This window comes from Gopherus evgoodei, chromosome 15 (assembly GCF_007399415.2).
Source record: "Gopherus evgoodei ecotype Sinaloan lineage chromosome 15, rGopEvg1_v1.p, whole genome shotgun sequence".
NCBI classification, from domain to species: Eukaryota; Metazoa; Chordata; order Testudines; family Testudinidae; genus Gopherus; species Gopherus evgoodei.
Genome location: NC_044336.1, coordinates 14,803,548 through 14,819,663, shown reverse-complemented (window position 1 = coordinate 14,819,663; position 16,116 = coordinate 14,803,548). Strand labels below are relative to the sequence as shown.

General features: G+C 53.2%; 1 protein-coding gene across 6 annotated transcripts in view; it reads right to left on the bottom strand.

The window, feature by feature from the left end:
• Positions 1–16,116, bottom strand: part of CASKIN2 (CASK interacting protein 2) — an 87,909-nt gene that overhangs the window by 10,914 nt on the left and 60,879 nt on the right. For all 6 annotated transcript variants that reach the window (XM_030534673.1, XM_030534672.1, XM_030534674.1 and 3 more), the window contains exons 3-9: positions 8,438–8,489; positions 4,507–4,604; positions 3,856–4,001; positions 3,148–3,243; positions 1,690–1,820; positions 969–1,077; positions 315–423 (exon numbers count right to left, since the gene is read on the bottom strand). In XM_030534673.1, coding sequence (XP_030390533.1) covers positions 315–423; positions 969–1,077; positions 1,690–1,820; positions 3,148–3,243; positions 3,856–4,001; positions 4,507–4,604; positions 8,438–8,489 — 741 coding nt within the window. The remainder of the gene's footprint in view (positions 1–314; positions 424–968; positions 1,078–1,689; positions 1,821–3,147; positions 3,244–3,855; positions 4,002–4,506; positions 4,605–8,437; positions 8,490–16,116) is intronic.

Sequence of the window (16,116 nt, the reverse complement as noted above, 5' to 3'; positions counted from 1 at the left end):
GGAGAGAGAGAGAGAGAGAACGAACATTAATAGCACAGCCAGGAACTCGGTCCCTGCTGCACCCCCAAAGCTGGCACCCCAGTGCCTGCGTATATAGGTATTGAAGCCCCTCGCCTGAGCACTCAGGTTAGTTGAGGGCCTGTTTGGAGGAGGACTGGGATGTTGCCACACATGCCCCCACAGAAAGGCTTTCTCCCTACCAATGCCAGGTGAGAGCCGGGCATTCAGCTCCCTACAGCAGGATTCCTGGTTCTGCCCATGGGATTACAGAGCACGTGGAACAGAGCCCAGCGTTACGCTTAGACCCAGCTCACCTCTCAGCAGTTGCTTGATGTCCTTGCTGGCGTGCGAGGTGGTGAACTGGTTCACGATGTCCAGGGCCGTCTGGTTGTAGGTGTTTCGGATGTTCACGTCCACGCCACCCTGCCATGGGGGAGCCAGCAGAGACCCCATCAGTGCCAGGGCCATTGAGCAGCCACGCCTCACACTTGAAATGCTGCTGGGGAGGCTGCTTACAGCCAAGTCAGCACCTCCTGTGCAGCAGACCCAGACCCAGACCCCTTCTAGGGGAGCAGGGGGCCCAGCATTCAGAGGCCTAGGGGAGAAGAGCCCCCATCTTTTCTCACCAGCTATCACTGGCAGATTGGGGGCCTAAGAGGAAGTGGGAGCAGGGCCAGGACAGGAACGAGTCCCAGAAGCTGCACTGATGGAGGGAGGTTCTGTTTCTTGCCCTGTTAATCTCGTTCCAGTTCTCACCCCCACCAGCCACTGCAGTCAGGCCACAGGCTGCATCTTCCCCTGCCCCTCAGTATCAAGCCTTGGGCCACACCTTTCCTCCCCCACTGAGCCACAGTCTCTCTCCCCCGGTCTCCAGCTGCTGGCTCTATAGTGGATCGCTCTCCTAAGGGCTGCAGACTTGGTAGCTGAGGGACCGCTCCCCTTCCTCCCTGCAAGGGCCTGCAGCTCACCTCCAGCAGTAGGCGCACCACCTCCGTCTTGCCGTAGAGCGCTGCCTCGTGCAGGGCTGTGCCTGTCTTCGTCTGCCTGTTGATCTCAATCCCAGCTTTCAGCAGCTGCCTGGAGGCGGGGTGGGGGGAATAAGCCGTGGTGATTCAGAAGGAGCAAGTGGGCACTATGAGCCAGGAGGACAGGGTGGGCAGTGAGGCAAGGCAGCTGGGCAGCAGGCAGAGCCAGGGGTTGGGGTGGGGCAGGGTAAATCTCTGTCTCAGCCACGGTAAAATCATGAGGTGGTTTGGGTTCACCAGATACCAAAGCCAAATGTCAATTCCAACTGCATAGGGTGAGAACTGGAGGGAGCCAGTGGGACCAGTGATGGACAGGAGGTCTGGGGTAGGGCTGGGGGGAGCCAGGCAGCCAATGGGACCAGTGATGGACAGGGGGTCTGGGGCAGGACTGGAGGGAGCCAGGCAGCCAGTGATGGACAGAGGGTCTGAGGTAGAGCTAGGGGGAGCCAGGTAGCCGGAGGTCTGAAGTAGAAGGCCCGAAGCCCCATGGAAAAAGAGCTCCAAGGCTAGGACTAGGGCAAGCAAAGGGCAGCATGTGGGGATCTCTGGGAGTCGAGCGGCAGGAGGGGAGTCTAGTGCTGCTACGGGCCTGTGCAGATTAGGACGCTCACGGCAGGCAGGCTTGGGGCAGGGCGAGGCCAGTGGCTGGAGTGCTGTGCGTTACCTGATTATCTCCTTGTGCCCGTTCTTGGCTGCCAGGTGCAGAGGGGTGGTGTAGTTTGGGTCACTCGTGTCTTTGGACTGACCCTCCAGGAGTGCAACACACATGTGGCTGTTCAGCAGCAACTGGGCAACCTAGGGTGGGCGAGAGATGGGTGAATGATGGGGAGCATGGAAAGGAGAGCACATGAACACCATGTCCCCCACCACCCTCCCCAGGAGCCCTGCAGCAGCCGGTGGATTGCTCCGGTGGCCCCATTCCAAAAGGTAGGAAGGGACTTCCTGGACTGCCCCTCCCAGATCCAGCCCCACATGCATGGCCAGTGCTTAGAGAGCCTCAGTGGGTGGGGATCAGAGAAGGGCAGAGCCCAGCTATCCCTGGAAGCCACTAGCAGTCATCACAGACAGGAATTGCTTTCCCCATGATACCCCCTTTAGACAGTGGCCCAAAGGCCAGGGATTCTAGGGCCCAAGCATACACTGGCCTGGCTCGCCAGAGGCGCCCACACAGAAGGGGAATTGTTGGTATCTTGGGGCAGCCCAGATGCCTGGAGCGGGGTTGTTTTTACTGCACTATTTATAACTACAGAAATGAAGACGGCCTCCTGCAGCCCCCATGGTGAGAGCAAAACAGTCCGTGGCTGCTCCATTGGGCTGGCTGCACTGGCCAGGCCCCCTTGCAGCAGCGAATGGCATGGGTGCATTTCTGTAGGCTTGCTGAGCTCCCTCAGGGGGAGGGGAGCCTTCCCGCCCCAGCAATGCAGAGCAGCCTGTGCACCTGTCCTGAGCAGCCGCGGCAGGAATCCCTCGAGTCCTGCCAGGTTGGAATCTCAGGCCTGCAAACACAGCTGTGCAGAGCCTGCCCCCTCAGCGCCTGTGGAGATTAGGAAGGCTCAGCCTGTCTGGTCGCCACCAGCCTGGACTTAAATGGGAGCAGAGTAAAGATGGGGGTTGGGGAGCAGAGGAGTCGGGTTCTATCCGGGCTCTGCCACTGGCTCATTGCAGACTCGGGTTCTGTCCAGGCTCTGCTCACTGGCCCCTCTCTGTAGCTTCGTTAGCTCCGTTTTCCCCGTGGGTAAAACGGAGCTGATGATACTCTCCTCCCTCAGCACAGAGGAGGACATGCTGTTTGTAAAACCCCTTGGGGTGGAAGGAGCTATCGAAGAACAGAGCACTGGCTGTCAAACTGAGCTTCACAGCCACAGCAGGGAGAGAACCCAGATTTTCCTGCCCCAAGACATGACACTAAGGGAGAACCTCCATCAGTGGCAAGCACCACAGGGCCTATGACATGCACCGAGGAATTCTGATCCCATCCAGTGGAGGGCAGTGGTGCATTGGCCAGTTCCCTGTAGTATTGTTACTGTAAAGGGGAAGAGACATGGGCCCTAATACAATGCCTCAGTCAGGACGGTGCAACAGAGTGGCTCTGCGCAGTTTGCAGGCAGGCTGCGGCCTTTACCTTAAGCCGGCCAAATTCACAGGCCAGGTCCAGGGGGGTTTTCTTCGCCTTACTGATGAGACACGGGTTGGACTGGTGCTGGAGCAGCATTTCTGACTGCAGAGGAATAACAGACATGTAAGGGAGCAATGCAGGCAGGCTGGTGATCATGCCCCATCCAGCAAGCAGCCTCCTGACACTCTCATTCAACTGTTCCCCTCTCCCTACAGCTCCTACCTCCACCCCTCCCTTGGGCAGGGCCCTGCTGGGACAGCAGCCTAAGGGGTGCTCTCTGGCGCCTGTGTCAAAGAGCACCCTGTCCCCTTCTGAAAGGCCTGCTCCCTTTCCCCATTTCCACAGCCCCCTGCCTGCATCTCCCCTCCCAGGCAGGACTGCTGGGCTGAGTCCCCTCCAGGGTGGTTTGTGGGAAAGTGGCAAGAGGGCCTCCCCAAAAAGATTGTCCTTCCCGCCCAAGCCCGGGAGGAAGCAGTCACGCCGGAAGCTGAGTCTGGGTCTCTTGTGGGGCAAGAGTATCACAGGTAGAAGCCTGGAGGCAGCCCAATGCTATGTCACCACTAACTGACACGATGTCACCACACTGCAAACCAGTAGGCCGGCGGAAATCCGGGTGAGGGGCACCAGGAGATTCAGGACCTGGCACACATGCTGCTGAGGGCACCTGGGCTCCCACAGCCTCTGTCACCTCTCTCCCTAGGTTCCCTTACTCACCACCTCGTAGTGCCCGTACTGTGCAGACAGATGCAGCGGGATCTGCCCATCCAGTGACGCCATGTTGACCGAGGCGGCTGCCCGCAGCAGCAGGTGGACTGGCTCCACCCTCCCCTGCCAGGCAGCATAGTGCAGCGGGCGCATCCCTGCGGGGAAGCAAGGTCAGGAAGAGGCCAAGAGGGGCACCTCTCAGCACGACACCGACACTAGCGATGTGGGAGCCCCGGGGTGGCAGCTGGCAGGAGCTAGGCCTCATGAAGCCCAGGAGCTGAGCTCCCCGTGGGGGTGCCTGAAGAACGAGCACCACACTGGCCCCTTCTGAGGCTCCAGATCAGCCCCCCAGCTCAAGGTGAATGGAGCTCCCCAGGGTGAGAAGCTGGAGATGACTCTACGGCTGCCATCTCCCAATCCCGCTCACTGCAGCAAAGAGGTGGGTGCTTTGCCCCATGGGAGGGGTCCCAGGTGCACTGCTCCCTCAGGATGGGGGGGAAGAGGGCACCTCCACCTTACGCAGGCAGACAGGTGCTCCCCAGTCACGGGGAGTGAGAGGGAAGTGGTAGGCTGGCAGAGACACTGTCCCCTCCTGGAGGTAAGGGGGAGCAGCCGGGAGGGCAGTTAGGGGCCCCAGTCGGAGGTGAGCCAGCTGCTTACCATTGCTGTCCTTTATGTCAACAGAGGCCTGTGCCTCCAACAGCAGGGAGATGAGCTCCAGGCTCCCGCCCAGGGCCGCATGGTGCAGTGCTGAGAACCTGAGAACAGCAAAAGACAAGGGTCTCAGAAGCAGCCAACTCTGTGGTTCCACGCTCTCGAGCCCAGCCCAGCCCTGCACAAGGGCAAAGGGGGCCATTTCTCTCCTCTCTCCAAATTGAAAGTGACTAGAGCCGATTTCCACTGCCCCTGCATTTTCCAGTTCCAGGCAGCTGGTCTTGGTCTAGGCTGCTCCACAGCTCAGGCACTCCCACAGTTCCTGGCCACATTGCTGCTAGAACAGGGGCAAACCCCAGTTCTCTATCAGCCTCCACTTATTACATACACCAGGTCCCTGGTGTAAAGCCATTAAGTTCAGCAGGGCTGTGGCATGGAGGAGTTTGGCATGATGTAGCTAGCAGGACTCTTCCCCCCACAATCATCTCACACTGGCTCCTGGAGACTTGGTTGTTGTCTCATGAGACCCCAAAGCAAGCTGGCACCAGATGCTTGAAGGAGACGTGCTGAGATCTGGCACACTCGCTACATGGCTGGTGACACCAGGCCTTACTCCACCACCTCTCCTGCTGCTGTCTGTGAACAGTTTAGACCAAGGCCCATAGTGCACAGCTCCTGAGAGGGGATGCAGCTTCTCCACAAGGCCAGAACACGCTCTGCCAGATGCCTTGAGTTAGATGGGACTGACCTGATCCTATATATCAAACTATATCCTGCCCCCATCACATTTTCCATTGGAAAAGCTCTCCCAGTCCAAGGCAATCTAAGCAGGGCTTTCTCTCTCCACCCTCCCCATCTGTTTCTGTTTACAGCTGCCGAGCCTGACCCAGCCCAGCTCTCACTGAACTCCTAGCAATCCCTCGCTCTGGGAAGCACCTGCTTCCAAATCCCTGTCTCAGAGGCGTCCTCAGTCAGAGCACTCTCTCTGCATAGCACACTGGCAGAGGTCCTGCTGCTGTGCTCAAACTCTGTTGATCTCCTCTTGGCCCTGACACTGAGCCTTGGGCAAATTGCCTCTCAGAGTCTCAGTTTTCCTGACAGCAAAATGGAGAGAAAACACCTCCTTGCATCCCCAGGGTTCAAGGCTGTTTTCAAGGGACCTGTGAAGGAAGAGGTCTATGTGCAGTAGGTGCTGAGGAGTTGTCTTGCTGTGGAAGCGCCCCTTCCCCAAACACTGTCTCTGCCCTCTACAGACGGAGGGAGGGAGGGAACAAGCAGAGCTGGGGCAATTAGAAGAGTCTTTGCTCTCTGGGCAGCAGCAGGACAAACAGGCAGAAAATCCAGCACTTGAGGGGTTTGGCCAGGGGACAGGTTTTCCAGGCGATTCTCGGGGTGTGCGTGTGTGTGTGTGTCCGTCCATCCGTCCCACTTCCCTCTTGGCCTAACCCCTCCTCCCGCTCTGCCCCCCACGGTTGCAGTCTCACTGCCAGCATGGCTGGCTCTCCCCCCTGTCAGAAGCCCATGGCAGAGTGTGTGAGGCCAGCTAGAATGAATGAGCCCTGTGTTCCAGGGCTGTGAAAGAGGTCTGTTTGTCTAGAGCACTCCCTCCTTCCCCTGCTCCGGGCTGCTTCATTCATGTGAAGGGCTGTGTCTGAGCAAGGGAGGCTCAGCGCCCATGGGGAGCGGCATGGGAATTCAGAGCTCATGAGGCTTCGCTCCCTTAACGCTCTGGGGCTGGCACGGAACTTTCCCCTGCGAGGTTTGAAGAGCGGGTGAGCTCACTTGGGGCGGCCCCGTGCATCGCAGGAGCTTGTGTGCATCTCATCCCGGAGCTACTCCCGCAGCAGGGCAGCCCAGAGGCCCCGCTAGTCCAGGATCCCGTTTCTAACAGGAGCCAGCAGCTGCTGCTTCAGATGAAGGGGCAAAAAACTCTGGGGTAACCTGCCCACGGGAAGCTCCTTCCTCAGCCCAGGCACATGCGGTACGTCTACACAGCCTCCCAGCCCCGCTCAGGCTAGCACTCTCAACATAGCTGTGCAGACAGCACTTCGAAGTTGTGGCTGAAGCAGATGCTCAGGCTCAGAAGCTCACCCGTCCTTAGGCTCCAAGCCTGAGCCGCAACTTCAAAGCACTGTCTGCACAGCACTAGCGTGAGCCCCGCTGCCTGAATCTGTTGACCCAGGCTGAGAGGCTCGCTGCCACAGGCTGTGTATACATAACCGTAGTGGCTGGCTCATGCCAGGTACAGGAGTTCGATCTCCTAATATTCTGAAATACCCCCTCTGGTCACTGCATGGTCTCGTTATCCATAGGAATGTCTCAGAGGGAACAGGGCCCAGAGAGAGCGAGTGACCTGACAGCCGGGACCACAGTGGTCTGACGACTTGGCTAGGAGGTGCTAGAGGTGGAATCCAAAGAAATGGGGTCTAGTCCTGGCTCAGACACTCACATTTGCTAAGCTCTAAGCAACTTTCACTTGTAATCAGAGTCCAGACAGGCCACGCCGCGGAGGGCTAGCTTAGCTACCTAGTGAATGGGCACATCTCTGCAAGTGTGTCCTGACCACAGCAGGCCCCCACTGGAGCTTCTACTGTGTTGGCCAGCACTGTTCACTCCTTAACAATCGAGTGATCTGGCCATCTCACTGATGTCAAACCTTTGTCTCCATTTAAAAGTAAGGAGGAAGGGAAGGAGGAAGATAAAACTCAAAAACCTGGGAAATTCCAAAGTCAATGCATCTTTGTTTCAAAAACCAGCTTAAAGTTGCTAAATAAACCCTCACTTCCCCCAGCGTTTACAAACCCCAAGCGAGGAAGTGTATAGTTAAGGGTGTCGTAAACCTTATGCTGCTCTCCTATCAGAACACACACACTCTTCTTATCAAGTCTGATGAAATGCACGACTCATCATATCATCTCCACCTTCTCTCTGACCCAAAAGAAATACGATTCTTTCATCAGCAATTTCAAAACAATTACACAAAACCCTTCTGGAAAAAGGGAACATTCCTCTGTACATTCATAATGGGTCTGACACAGATTGATCAGCCTTGCCTACATCTTTACCAAAAAAATCAATAACTTACCATTTCTTGTTACACTTTTCCTATTCATCTATATCATTCTCAAGAAACAGCCATGCTAAGTACTTTACCAAAAAATCCTAGTGGTCCATCACTAAACGTTCTAACTGACAACGTTTCCCATTAACAGAGGTGCTTAAAAGAAAACGTGTAGGTACCGAAATTAAGTAACAAATATAATATATAAAAAACTGCCACCAGAATTAAGAAGGGGATGAAATCTCTTTACACGTGATAAGAACAGTGTGTTTATATTACATTGACAGTGTAACATTTGTGGTTTTCTTAACTCTGTATAACTTCTGAGAAGTGCTTGGATTTCGTAAGTGGTGAGATAGGCAGGTATGTTGTGATTTAGCAACCTCAGCTGGTCCTTTAACAGAAGATTTTGGAGAGGGGGTGGAATATAAATAAAGTTCGGGCTAGAAAGTAATTTCCAAGGGAGCCTATAGAACACATACAAGGAGAAAGGGAGCCCTGGGAATTAACACTCCTCCTAGTGGGCTCCGGTGCCAGTTCTGCCAGGCTCCATGAGTGGCTTTTACCCCAAATGCTCTGCTCCTGGCAGGCACCATACTGCGCCCATCTCTGGTCCTGGAAAGTTCTCCAAAGCAGGGAGGAGATTTTAACACACTGGAGAATATATAGAATGGGCATCTCTGGTCAGTAATATATAGAATGGGCATCTCTGGTCAAGAGGACACACTACATCAAACCCATCAACTGTCCTCTTACTGTTAAACCAACCCTCTACCCACAGCCTAGTACAGCCAAGGATGCTAGCAGCCCAGAGGCACCACCGGCTCATGCCAACATATTACTGAGACTGAATGAGACGGTTCGGGAAACACTCACCCGTCCGCGTCTTGGTAATTCACATTCAGTCGCTTGGCTGATCCCAGGAGCTCTGTAGAGAGAAGAGTAGACAGTCAGCGCAGAACTCCCACAACCACTGCTCACTGCATGGGAGAACTCGTCCCACTGGAGCAGGAGAGAGGACCTAACAAAGCATCAGCTGAGACAGGGATCACACGTGCAGCCCTCTGATGAGAAACTCTGGGAGCACTCAGGTCTGTGGGAGAACATGTCCACAGCTGGGGTGCAGCTAGCATTTTGAACACATGCTGCCTGACCCATTTGTTACCCCTGGAGAACACACCTGCCGCCTTTGCACAGTCACATCAATGATACAGCAAGCACGGTTAGACAGAGGGATATAGAAAGAGGTCAACGACTGGTCTGAAGAATTAAAAGAACCCGCTAGTTGCCAGAGGAAACACCCCACCTTGTCAGGGTTCCCCGGGGACACCACAGTCCCTGCCTTGCCTGTATCTTAGAGAGAACACTAAGAAACTAGGCTGAATTTTCACCTTTTCAGTTGAGCAAAGCAGAGCAATCACACACCAAGCTCGCCCTACAGGCCCCACTCTGGTCCCTGCTTGATCTAGACCCTCAATTTCTTCCGTAGCAGCTTACCTGTGCCTGCAGGACAATACTTAATTTCTCTCTCTAATCGCTCCCTACGGACCATCTGTGGCTGCAGGGAGGGATGGATATAAGCCCCCAAATCCCCTCATTCTCTCAGACTGTGACAGACCCCATGGTCCCATGAGAAATTTGAGACTCTCCTACAAATTGGGTTCAGCCTTCCTCCTTGGCCAGGGGATTCCTGGGCCCCAAATCTGGCTCTGGGGTGGCCACCCTGCCCCACACTCCTGGATCCTGTTTGTGCACAGAAGCCCATCCAGCAGCCCTTTCTAGAGCATCCTGTATGTAGACAGGACAGAGCTTGCCTGTCCCCCAACCCATTGGTACTGACCTCCCTGCGAGCAAGCCAGCGCCTGACCCATCCCTTTGTCATCTTCTTTCACTCCAGCTTCTTCTGCATTGACCTGCGCGTACCCGACCTGCCTCTAGCCCGGCAGTCCTCCTTCCTCCGTTCCCTCTGCCACCACTGTTCAACACACCCCATCGCCAGCATCTCCGCAGCCCCTCAAGCTCCCATTACATAGAGCGGGAGCAGCAGGAGCGATCCTGTCACTTTCACCCCATGGGATGGCACCTCGTTCAGCTCCCCTCTGGGGACGTTCCATTTATAAAGTCCGCTGCCTGGAAAGTGCCGAGCTGGTACGTTTTGCTTCCGCCCTTGAGCTTCTTACCCATTTCTCGCTGCCAAGGAATGGCCCACGGACCAGATGGTTGGCATTTTTACTACTAGGGCAGAGGCTGAGGTCACAGGTTGTGAATGTAGAACTGTATTGTCTCCCACATTCCCTTAATCTAGCCCACCCCCATGGAGAATCTAGGGTGTGGAGAACTATATAAAGGAAGAGGACCCCTGCCCCGCATCACACAGTTGATGAATTAAAGCTCCCAACTCTCTCCAGCGATGAATTCAAATTAATTCTTTCCTCCTACATGGGGTATTTTATTCTCATCTGGGGGTTTGAGAGCAGATTAAAATCTCTGGAATTCATGTGCTAAGTAAGAATGAAAGGAAGAGGACAAGATGGTTAAAGGGGTGTATGTGTGGAGAATCAATCATTTCTAGACCAATTTTTGCCCATTACGCTCCCCTGCAATCCGGTGTCAGGTTGGGTCACTCACTGCACCATGCCACTTCCCTGAGGGTCCATTTCCCTTTCAAAGTGGCCATATATCCAGTGTTTTATATTTTACTGAGTTTCTGTGTTGAGCCATATGGGAAATTTGGGCCCTAAAACAGCCACTCTCAATTTAGGTGGAATAATTAGCCAAAGCATGGATAGAATTTGCTGGATCAATCATGCATTGCTGGAGAGAGCGCCTCCTTCCTTGAAATTCCTGACATCTGTGCCGGCCTCCCTGTATTTCTTCCTCCTGTTGATTCTCCAGCTCTTAAGTTCTCTCTTTTTCTCCCTCTCACAGTTTCTCTGTAAAATCTGTAAGGAAGATGCCATTTGAAATAAAGATGTGCTGTATGGCAGGAAAGATGACCCTCACTAGGGGAACAAGAGAGTAGAATGGGAGAGGGACTCATTTACTTATGCAAATTATAATGAAAAGGAAACCAAGTAATTGCAGTTTTCTTTGTGTTAATTATTGCAGCTTAAAATGTTTTGTAAATAGGTTAATTAATGCAAAATGGTCTTCAAGTTGCTGTTTGCAGAGGACTCTGACTAGCGTAACTAGTCCCCACAGCAGAGAAAAGACTGGAGAGGTCTAGATGGAATCAGAATAATTAGTTATTCTAGGAATTTTTCATCTTCAAAGTATTAGGCAAACATTAATGCACAGTTCTATGCTGAAGATTGTCTCTACAGACATGACATCTCCTTACTCAACGGACCTGCTCCCTGGAGATGTTAGGCAGAACTGCTGATATAAAGAAGAAAAAGAAGTTTTTACTCCCTCCCCCCCACCCACCATTACCACTGCAGAGCCAGCTTAGCTAAGGGTTCCGTTCGCACTTGTGCATCATCATGAGAGGTACTTACTAAATTCCCATGCACTACACCTGTGCACCGCCATTGACGGCTATCAGGTTGCACAAGATTCACTGAGGGCATCAGTTGGCATGGGACTTTTTTTTTTTTTTTATTGGTGATGATGCATGAGAAGAAAAGAGCCCAGCTTGACTCTCAGATCCCAGGCTGAGTTTGCAGGACTGCCAGTTAAAATAATAATAATGTTTTACTTGTGAACTGACCATATGTGATCTGACTCACAGAGACAAAACATGGAACCCCATTTTGCCAGTTTTACAGAGTCACTCTCAAAGCAAATTGCTCTTTAATGGCACAGAAGAAGCCAGGAAAGCAGCAAGCTTCTGTAACGAATAGCCCTCATGCTGTCTAGCTTAATGTTCTGGAATTGTCCCTACAAAGGGGGGAGCGGGAGAGGGGGGGTTCCAGGAAAGGCTGTTGGGGATTTTAAAAGGGCATGGTCAAAATAAAAATTACAGATATAATAAATAAAATTTTCCTTACCTTTTGCTTGTTTGTTTGTTTTTTTACCGAAAACAACATGTTAAATGAGTCAAACAACTTTACATCTGTGCTGATTGGGCATTTCTGTGGCACCAATCAATCAATCATTTACTTTGCACCATGTATGCTTGGGCAGAGAAATTAGGCTGGTCAGTTCCACTTTCTGGAGTTTATATCCATTCACTTCAGCTGATGCCTGATGCTGGAAGGGGGGTTTACTGAAGGGAAAAAGCCTGCTAAAAAGACGGGGTCTTTAAGAATTCTAAAAACCATGCGATTATTGGTCGCATGCACTATCAGCAAGACATAATAAGGGGCTTACTCTCCAAAGGCCCACGTGAGTCTAGGACAGAGCTACTGCGACAGGTAATGTGCAGGCAGATACAGCACAGTGACTCTACTTCAAACATCTAGCAGAATAGGCGAGTCAGGAGGTTTGATTTCTTGTTTTTAAAATGGCAGGCGGATTTGGTGTAAGTTAGATGGGAGGCTCTTCCAGGTGCGAATGAGACAGCTGATGGAGCTGTGATGAAGTGAAAGACTGAGAACACCTCCCCAGAAAGAAGAAAAAAGAATTCTATTCTCTTTTTACCTCAGCCCCAAACTTTTCAACAAACTCTGTACAGAAAATTTCTTCTCAGCCAAGCCGGATGCATTGAGACATCAACAGAGCCCCCCACGCTCTTCAAAACAGCAGCCCAGAAGGGATCCCATTCAAACCTGGATCCATGGAGCAGCAGCATAAGCAGATGTGATAGTCCATCAATATGCTGACTGCGAGGGTGACCAGAAAGCAAATGTGAAAAATCGGGACGGGGTGGAGGTAATAGGAGCCTATATAAGAAAAAGCCCTGAATATCGGGACCATCCCTATAAAATCGGGACATCTGGTCACCCTACTGACTGGACACTGGAAGCCACTGCCCCTTCCTCACAGAGCACTGCTGTACCTCTCCCTTACTGACACAAGCATGAGGATCCTAGGGGCCCTAGTAGACTTGTTTGTGAAGGTTAGCAGCAATCACAGCTCAAAACAGCCCCCTGAAATTCCATTACTGAAGCATCATCAAGAGAAAGTGGCCTGGAGACACCTGGAGTGAAAAGCAGAGCTGCGATGAGGTAAGCTTCTCTCCCCTCCCTCCCCAGGGATGCAGCTGGCAACATCTGTAAGGCAAAATTCCTGAGATTTAATTCTCGGCATAGAGGACAATTCCTCAAATTAGTTCTTCATTCCAGAGTGCCAGATAGCGCCTAACCAGGGTACCACACAGGGGGAGGAGCCAAGAGGTACTAACAGAGGACTGGCTAGCAGATGGGGAAGAGAAAAGAAAGAAATGGTCATAACTTGCACAAATTTAGCACTTTCTATCCAAGGAGATCAAGACAGTAATGAATTATGGCTCACATCCTTCCTGGGAAGGAGGTGCAGAATTTACCTCCATTTTACAGGGCTCAGAGAGGTGAAGTTACTTGCCCTAAATCATACAGAAAGTCAGTGGCATAGCTGGGACTAGAACCCAGGCATTCGGACTCCAAAGCCCCTTGTGGATGACAGGGTGTGACTGATGGAAGAGAGAAAAAGATGGGGGTGGGGAAAGGGGTTGTGAGCTAGAGAAGGAAGGGGAGAGAGAGAATTCGGAAGAGGGTCAGAGATTGGAGGGGAAAAAGAACACAGGAAGTCAGCCTAACATTTTAAAGCCATTCTGGCCTCTGCGTCATCCACAACCAAAGCTGGCCTCCTCTTGAACAGCTGATGCACAAAGACAGCCCCAGGAGACAGGGACCCTATTTATCAAAGCACTCGGCAGGCCAAGATTATTTACCGTGGACAGAGAGGTTCCTCTGCTCTGGCCACATAAATCAGCCAGGCTACAGGAAATTTCATTCCTATTTCCAAAAGATTAGTGCTTTCCCAGAATTAGGAAATCCTGGGACAGAGCATGGCACTTCAGGGAAACGATGGCACTGAAAGATTCGGAAGGGGCGGGGGGAATTCATCACTGCCTGGCAAACACTCTTCACCCCTGATCAAGGCATATCATGGAAACTAAGGCTTCTTGGCACAACAGAGCCAGGAGAGATGGGCAACTAACCCTCTCCTCAACATTGTCCCATTATCTAGAGCCCTAACAGCTACTTTTCAAGGCTTTGTGGAAGAACTGGGGCTCAGAGCAGGGATTGGCCTGATGCACCAGGTTCTGACCTGGAGCCTTCATGTCCCCCTGCTTGGAGCATGGAGGTCTTGGCCCTGGGCCCAGCTTTGGTTCTTAGGAGGGACCTGAAGACATAGTCAAACACTAAATAGCAGCTCAGGGAAGAGAGGCCTGGGCAGGAAGTGTTGTCGTCACATCCTTTCATTCTAAGGGTTTAACTGGAAACAGCCAGAGGAGATGGGGAGGGGGCAGATTCCCACTCTCCAGAGGTTTGTGCCCACAAACCTGCTCTGGGGCCTCTGCCACGGGGACTGAGTAACAAGGGGTGAATGGGACATTGTCTAAAATCTTCACATCTTCAAACTTTCTCCCTGCGAGAGGCCTGAGACAGGCAAACAGGACATGGGCACATCCAAGGAGCTTTCTGCATGTGCTATTACAGTGGCAGCGTTTACAGCCACAACTGAGGTACTGAATTTGGGAAACGCACTCCCATCCCGCCAGCGCATTGTGCTGTGCTCATTGTCTGAGGACCAGCAACCCAGCTGCAGGTTGTGCAGTGGACACACCACCCATCCCCCCATACCTGTCTCCCATGTCCCCTCCAATACCCCTCTCCTCCCTCCCTCCCCACCCATACACACCCCTTCCTTCATTCGCCCCACCCAGCTCTATGCCTCTCCCTCCCTGTCAGCCTGCTTATATTCGTCACAAACTAGAGGCTCTGAGGAGAAACCCCAAGGCCCAGCCTCCTCCTCCCATCTCTGGGGTCATCAGTGCCTGATCCTACCTTTCCTTTGGCCCATTTCCCCATCATACTGAGAGATGCAGGGGCCAGTTCCCACTGTGATATTTTGGAGTGTGGTGGGGGGAGCCACAGAGTGGGGTTCTCATGCAGAGCGCTCTGCCAGAGCCGGCTATTTGGGAGGCGTGGCACTGGCCTCTGAGACCACAAGACTGGGCAGGCCCCTTGCTGGGAAACATCTGCCGAGTTTGTGGGCTGTGTGCTCTGGTGAGCATCCTGCAGTGCCCCTGTGATGTGGTTGCCTGACCTTTCAAAGGGACCTCATGGCCCTCAGTTGCCTGCCTTTGGTTTCCCCAATCTCGTCAACCAAGGCTGAAAACCCTCCAGGCCAGACTCTCTCTCTCACGCCGTGTGGCTCCCATCTCCAGCAGAGAACAGGCTCAACTCCAGGAAAGAAAGCCAGGATGAGACCCAGTGGGAATCTCAGAGCTTTTGACTCACCCACCTCTGGAGGGAGACACCTGAAAATTTATTGCTCCCCACAGACCTTCCCAAACGCGTTAGGAGGACCAGTGGGATCTGTGCTCCAGCCCTCATCCCAAGAGGGTGAAATGGAGCACAGAAAGGGCCAAAGGAGCTTAGGAATGGGTGAGAGAAAGACACGAGGAGAGTGAGATAGAATCTGCCCTGTGAGAACGGAGATGGACTTTGTGCTGAATTTCACTTGATGCTAAGGAGAAAAATCCCACTCCCATCAAGGAAACCACACGCTGCAGAGGCACAGGACTGCACTAGAATTTGCCCATCCCAGTGGGTTATTTATACCCATTTGCCTTTGGCATCACCTTTTGGCCATGTCACAAGTGCCCTGTATGTCCCTGAGCCCTCATCTCTCCTGCTAGGTCCGGGGTCCCTCCCCTAGTTTCTTTGCCCAGGGCAATACTCTGAGACAGGATTTTCCTTTACTCTGCTCACACTCCCTGCTCTGCCCTAGCTCTGAATCTCTCACAGCTGCTGGTCCTCCCACTCCTGCTTTGCCTGGGTGAGACGAGCCCTTAGGGGAAGCCAGTAAGCACCCATGATCTCATTTGTTGCCCAGAGGCAGACAGGAAGGGAGCGCCAGCCAATTAGTTACACATTTTGGGCCCACATGCCCATTGAAACGGTGTCCTTTTCAAAGGGAACTCAGCCTTGGCTTGGATTTTCGGAAAGACTTTAAGGCAGGGGTGGGCAAATTATGGCCCGGGGGCCACGTCCGGCCCTTCAGATGTTTTAATCCAGCCCTCAAGCTCCCACTGGGGAGTGGGGTCTGAGGCTTACCCTGCTCCGTGCCGTGGTTCTGTGGGCCTCCCGGAAGCAGTGGCATGTCCCCTCTCCGGCTCCTATACATAGGGGCAGTCAGGGGCTCCGCACACTGCCCCTGTCCCAAACACCGCCCCCACAGCGCCAATTGGCCAGAAACTAAAGCCAATGGGAGCTGCAGGGGCGGCGCCTGTGGATGGGGCAGTGTCCAGAGCCCCCTGACTGCCCCTATCTGTAGGAGCCGGAGAAGGGATATGCCGCTGCTTCTGGGAGCTGCTTGAGGTCAGCGCCGCCCAGAGCCTGCGCCCCTGACCCCTTCTGTGCCCCAATCTCCTGCCCCAGTCCTGATCCCGCTCCCGCCTCCAA